At 51.4% G+C, this 6866-nt stretch overlaps 1 protein-coding gene across 1 annotated transcript in view; it reads right to left on the reverse strand.

The window, feature by feature from the left end:
• Positions 1 to 1320: 1320 nt before the first annotated feature.
• LOC113822366 (zinc finger protein basonuclin-2-like) overlaps positions 1321 to 6866 on the reverse strand; it is a 6355-nt gene continuing 809 nt past the window's right edge. Inside the window, exon 1 of the mRNA XM_070141629.1 lies at positions 1321 to 6866. This exon is cut by the window's right edge and continues 809 nt beyond it. Coding sequence (XP_069997730.1) covers positions 4105 to 6866 — 2762 coding nt within the window. The 3' untranslated portion in view covers positions 1321 to 4104.

Raw genomic sequence — 6866 nt, forward strand, 5'->3', positions numbered from 1 at the left:
TCATTAATTGATATCATTGTCATCATCACTTTATTTAATAATTCATTCCTACCATCATTTCACTAGCATTATAGTTATTATCATTACAATTGCTATTACTATTCTGTTATAATAATTCAAATTATTGTGTTTTTTCGTTATTATCATTGTTGTCATTGTTCATATCCAAAATATTATGATCATCTTCAGCATCACTTATAGTCCTCAATGGTATTAGTAGTGTTAATAAAAGTAGCAAACCCGTATTCGTATAATGATTGTTTCCACAATCGTTATCATGTCATAATGATTCATGTTTGGGTTAATATAATTCTTCCTCTTCTTGTCAATTTTCTCTTACTCTCATCCGTTGTCATTTCAACTTTTATCTCAATTCTGTTTCCTTAACTAATTCTGAATCTTATTCCCATTCTTCTCTCGTTCTAAATCGTCACAGATATACAGGGATGTACTGTATATCTAATACCCAGCATATTCTAACCGAAAAAAAACATATTTTTAGTTATTGTGATATTATCTTTTTTTTATGAGTCTGAATCTCACTTCATGCGACTTGCTTATCAATTTCACTGTTTTATTCTTGCTACTGTTTTTATATAATTCTTTCTGTGGGATATATGTATTTTTCCCTGGTCAGTGTCACTGTCGTTTTATATCATTCTTTTTCAAACTATATATCTTATTGATATTTTATTGCAACGAATGTCATATTGTGTCTGTAATTGGCTTTTAAACTTGTATCTAACAGCATACCAACTCGCTGTTAATTGGATAAACAGAATATTTTTTTTATCATTATCATAATTCTCTATATGACATCATAAGATAATGGGGTAATTTAATTTACTTCTGTTCGATATTTTCCATATTTTGAGTTTATTTGATATACTTAACTGTTTATTTATTTATTTATTTTTATTGTGGGTTATCGTCGTTATTTCCCTTAGCTTTTATGTACCCATGTCTATTTATTCATTATATTCACTATTTTGTTATTTTTGTTATGTAGATCATATGTTTTATTGTTTTGTAATATTGTTATCATCAGCTGCATCGTGTACCTCTTCTGTACACATATGGAAATATGATTTTAAGATAATTCAGTATTCTTTCGTGGAATTCCTATCTTTTTTCTATTGTTTTTTTTTTTTATGAGAGGACATAAAAGATTATTTCACAATAATCAGATAATCATTTCCAATATAACTGGTTAAAGTTTTACAATATTTACGAAAATTATTCTCAAAACATTCTTATGTAACAAATGCTTTGTTTACACCCTCAAACAGCCCAGGTTAAGATCACAAATAAAAGTCAATGCACATATAACCATATTTTATTTTATTAACAATTACAACTAGATCAGCACGAGACGGTAACAACAAATTTATTAATTGTCATTATCATAATGAGTTAATTACAATATTGAGGCAATCCCGCGACCCAGGTCAGGTCAAGGAACTGACCAGGTCACTCAGACTGCCATTTGACGTGGTGATGACTGGAGGGGAAACAGCTGACCCATTTTCCCTCACTTGTTACTCGTGTACAAACCTCTAACTACTTTCCAAACTTGGGGGAGCATTTCATGAATCATATATTTGTCTTGTGTATTTGGGGATGTTTTTTATTTTTATCTTTTATCTATCCATTTAATATCGTATTGTTTCTTCTCCAGAATTCCGCTCTTTTGAACATTGTTTTAGATGCGGGCGATGTGTGTATATATATACATATGACATATATATATATATATATATATATATATATATATATATATATATATATATATATATATATATAAAGTTAATTTTTTCCCCTCATGTAGTAGTTTCATTTTTTCTCGTATGTGTATGCGGGGAAATTAGATTCACGAAACACTCTTTGACACTGATCTGACATTGGCGTAACAAGTGAAGGGCGTGTAGTAGCACTGTGTTCCCCCTGGTCATTAGATAAAGTGAGGAAGAGCAGGAGGCTCCGGACCAGACACAGAGATCAGGATGGCCGAAACTCAGGTTAGTTCCTCAGGGACTTTCGACCGTCTTGGTAGAAACCGACCGTGGTGAGCATCGGCGTCACGAGAAATTCATCATTCTTCAAAAAATTGTTTCTTTATATTATTACTATTTTTTTTAAATATATCATCCTTGATTCACATAATTTATCTTATTTCGCGTGTACGTAAATCGTCATAGATATACGGGTGTCTATCCACTATGAAAGAATTCTTACCCTTTCATAAAAAATAAAACATAAGACCTTATATTATGACTAAAAGGACTAACGATATTTTTTTTTTTCAAAGAAAGAACGAAGGAGTTCTGCATCTTGTCCGGTTACACGGCTACCAGGGTTGGCTAGATCCCTACAGAGAGAGAGTACACAGATTTACCTACCTCACGTATATCTCGTTTAGAGGCGCTTATTTATGGTATTTTTTATTTTTTTTTTTTATTTTTTTTTTTTGTAAATCATTTTTAGAATATTTTTTGTTGGTTTCCATTTGTTCGCGAACGCTCCAATTTTGAACTGGAGAAACTTCGCGAATGTTCTGCACTTCAGTGAAGAGAAGGCATTTCTTTTTTTTTTTAATAATTAAAAAAAAAACTCTTTGGCAATTTCACACTGTTGATTGTCATACCTCTATCTCTTCGCTAGTGTAAAAAGAGGGTGAAAGAGACCATCCGAACAGTAAATTAAACCAAAAAATTATGCCGTAGGTAAGCGGCTGGCGAGAGGGCGTGAAACTCTTCGGCGATTCTTCCAGAGCGACAGGTCAAGGGGCGAAGGTCGAGGGCGGAGAGGACGCCCAAGGGACACGGGGAGGGCGCTCGAGGGCGCTGGACGTCCCCTGTCTCCCTGGTTAGAAAACGAACCTCTCTCTCTCTCTCTCTCTCTCTCTCTCTCTCTCTCTCTCTCTCTCTCTCTCTCTCTCTCTCTCTCTCTCTCTCTCTCTCTCTCTCTCTCTCTCTCTCGGCGTCGCCCCAACGCGGGCGCCGCGAGAGAGGAGGGGAGCCGAGGCAAGCCCTCTGTCCGGAGATCGTCCCGGACTCCCAGGGGAGGTCGAGGAGCAGACTGGGGACGCTTCTCTCGTCGGAAAGCGGCTCCCGAGGGGCCTGGCTTCGCCCCGGCGGGCGCCCTTGCGTCGAGGTCCCGTGAACACCTAAAGGGGGCAAAGGTCGAGCTCCCTTCGGCGGCGCCCTCCCTCTAGGTATCTCCAGGGCGCCTCGCGAGCGCCTCCCGCCGCCTCCTGCCGCGGGGGGCGGGGTGTTCCTACAGGAGCGCGGCGAGAGGCCCCGCGGGCTCCTGCAGGAACGAGATCCCTCGCCAGCTCGAAAAAACGCCATAAATGAAGATAGTGGAAGACGCCGACTTTACAATCACACAAAATTAACTTATTAACCAAAGTTGTACGTAAATGGAGACATGGTTGTGCCAACTAAAATATAGCACCATTTACACAAATGACAGACTGAGTCACAGTATAAAACTGACATTTACAGCAGCTATAACCGAAAAATGTTAATACAAGACACAAGGAAATTGAACACTGACTCTTTATACCAATGATTGGTATGCAAAACGATTCACAAAGAATCCTGAGAACATTAATGCAGCTCTAAGTCCTTCAGCGATAAGTTGGCTCATGGCCCCAGCCGGGCGCGGCGGCCCCTGCTCTCGGGCCCGACACGCAAGGGTAGCGTCGGCAAACGCGTCACTGGTATCACTGCCAAGGAATAGTCGTGCCCAAGGGGGGGGGGGGAGCCGTTAACGCTTCTGTTCACTAAAGAGTCAGTGGCACTCCCGGCACTGGGACACACTTGAGGGTCACTCCCGCGCATGGTACGGCCCCCGGGCACTCGCCGTCCCTCACGGCCTCTGCGCGGCGCACTACACAAGCCAGGGTTGAGCCACTACTCTACACTGAGGCAGCCGAAGTCCTGGCAGCTGGAGCCACTACTATGTACACGCGGGCGACACTGGGCACTCTAACACCACTACGTATAAATAAGACGTGAAACATTGGCACATTTATACATTTATACAGAGGAGGACGAGCTCCTCGGGAGCCCGTCACCCCGACTGGGAAGGGCGTCGTCATCACGTGTCCTTCGTCGGCGCCCCCTCTAACAGGTCCTTGTGATAGGCTTCGTTGAGGGAATGGGCGTTGCGCTTCCGGCGGGCGCTGAAAAGTTTGTTGCAGCCTTCCACCGTGCAGCGGAACAGCTCCGAGGCGTGCACCTCCTCGTAGTGACTCTTGAGGCCCACGCCGTCCTCGAAGACCTTGTGACAGAACCTGCAGGGCATGTTCCCGTCGCGGTCGGGGGACGGGAGGTCGTCCTCCAGGTTGTACACCCAGTCCCGCTCGAGGGCCTCGGAGCTCGTGGTGGTGGTGGTGGTCGCGGCGACGACCTCGGAGGGCGGCGGCGAGGAGGAGGGGGCCTCGGAGGCGGGGGTGGGTCCCGTGACGGTGGGGGCGGTGGTGGTGGGGGTGGTGGACTGGGGGGACGGGGTGCTGGAGCGGTCTTTCCGCTCGGTCCCGGGAAGGTTGTTGTTGGCGGCGAAGTGGGGGAGGAGGTTCGGAAGGAAGAAGTGGGGGGGAGGGTGGGTGGCCGGGGGCAGGCCGCCGCCCCCGCTCACGCCCCCGCCGCCTCCGCCGCCGCCGCCGCTGCCGCCGCGGTCGCCGTTGAATAAGGACTCGGCCAGGGAGGTGGGGATGTGGGCCTTGAGCGCGTCCAGGCCGAGGGGGAGGCCGGCCGGGTCGGAGTAGAGGCGCGCCAGCAGCTCGGGGTTGAGGGCCGGGTTGAAGGGCAGGCCGGGGAAGCCCATGCCGGGGAAGCCTGGCGCGTCGGACGAGGTGGAGAGGAGCTTCCTGTGCAGGTTGAGGTTGGAGGAATGGCGGTCGCGACTACGCTTGGAGGGGAAGGCGGCGTTGCAGCCCTCCACCGTGCACTTGTGCATGAGCTTGAGGTGCACGTTCTGGTAGTGCGTCTTGACGCCGAAGTGGTTCTGGAATATCTTCCCGCACGCTATGCAGCGCCGCGGGTTCTCCTTGTCCATGGGGATGTCGAGGCTGCTGAGGAAGCCGCCCTCGCCGAAGTGGAAGGCGCCGTCCGAGTCCTCCGAGGGCGAGCCGGGGTTGGAGTCCCTATCGCTGTCACGGTCACTTGGCCTGGGACTCGAAGAGGTGACGCCGTTGCCCGAGGGCGCCATCGGGAGGCCAAGTGACGCCGATGCGTTTGGGGGCATCGTGCCAGTGAGGTGTGCGAAGTGACCCTTGGACAGGTCCTCCAGGTGCCGCAGGGCGTTCGACGTGTCCACGGCTTCGTCGTAGCTGCTGGAGGAGACCTTGCGGTTGCTCCCGTCCGAGTCCTTGTCGTTTTTTGCCTTGTCGCCGGAGTGCGTGGAAGAGCCCTCCTTCAGCGCCCCGTCGTCGTCGTCGTCGTCGCTCATGGCGTCGAGCTCCTTGTCCTCATTCTTATCTTCCTCGGAGTCCTTCGCGTCGATGTCGTCCAGGTCGTCATCGTTGTCGTCGTCGTCGTCGTCGTCGGTGGATATGAGGTCGTCGTCCTCTAATCTGAAGGCGAACTTCGTCGGGTTTTGGCTCTTGCGTTTCCGCTTGTTGTTGGAGGGCGACGCCGACGGGTTCTCCCCCTTCATGCTGTGGGCGTCGACGCTCATGCTGTCGTCGTCCATGTCGCCATCCAGGCTGTTGTTGGCGTCGAACTCGTCGTCCTTCCTCTTGCCGTCCAGACTGCTGTCCATGGGGCCGTCCTCGCTATGGCCGGACGACCCGTGGAAGCCGCCGTAGTCGGTCCTCCACATGCCGTCCTCCCTGCTGCGCATGCTCAGGTCCAGGGAGGACTTGCCCATGGCGTGCTGCATCTCCAGCGTGCGCCGCTGCAGCTCCAGGGCCTGCTTGTGGAGGTCCTCTGTGGCCGCCGCCGAGGGTGGGATGAAGGGCAGGCCGGTGAGCGGGTTGATCCCGCTGAACTGCCCGGGGAAGGAGCTCAGGGGAGGGAAGCCGGCGGGCGGCTGGAACTGCTGCGGCTGGAACCCGTGGGCCATCATGACCGGGTGGCCGCTGGACGTCCGTCCGTCGTGCGGGGAGATCTTGCGGCGCACGTGCGGCGTGTGCAGCTTGGGGTTCGGGTTGGCCGAGTGGCGGTTCCTGGAGCGCCGCGAGCTGAACATCATGTTGCAGCCCTCGACGGTGCACTTGTGCATCTCCCGCAGGTGCACGGCGGAGAAGTGGATCTTGAGGGCGCCCTTGTCGCAGAATGTCTTGAGGCAGACGTTGCACTGCACGCGCTTCTTGCCCGTCACGGGGTTGATCAGCGACGTCCCGAGGTTGATGGGGTTCCACGACCTCTTCCCCGGCGTGCTGGGTCCGCCCCCGGGGGAGTGCGGCCTCGGGGGCATGGGTAACGTGGTCGGGGTGGCGGAGGTAGCGACCGTGGTGGAGGTGGTGGAGAGGTTGAGGGCCGTGGTGGAGGCGGCGATCGCGATGTCGTCGTCCTCGCTGGTGTAGTCCGTCGGAGGGTCGCTGTTGACGGACACGGGCGTCGGCGGGGGCTGGTGGGTGGCGGTGGCGGCCAGGGGCGTCACGCTCCCGCTGCTCACGCTCACCGGCGCCCCGCTGCCACCGCCGCTGCCGCCGCCGCCGCTACTGGCTGGGCTGGTGACGCCGCCGCCGCGGCCGCCGTGCGTGAAGGAGGGCTCGGGGCGCGAGGCGGGGCTCGGACTCTGCGGCTCCTTGCGGAAGTCGAAGGGCTGCATGCTCTGCAGGCGGTTGAGGGGCGAGCCGTCCATGGGACTAGTGGGGGAGCCGAAGCTGTTGGGGAGAGACCCGTTGTTGGGGG

This window comes from Penaeus vannamei, chromosome 28 (genome assembly GCF_042767895.1).
Source record: "Penaeus vannamei isolate JL-2024 chromosome 28, ASM4276789v1, whole genome shotgun sequence".
Lineage (NCBI taxonomy): Eukaryota > Metazoa > Arthropoda > Malacostraca > Decapoda > Penaeidae > Penaeus > Penaeus vannamei.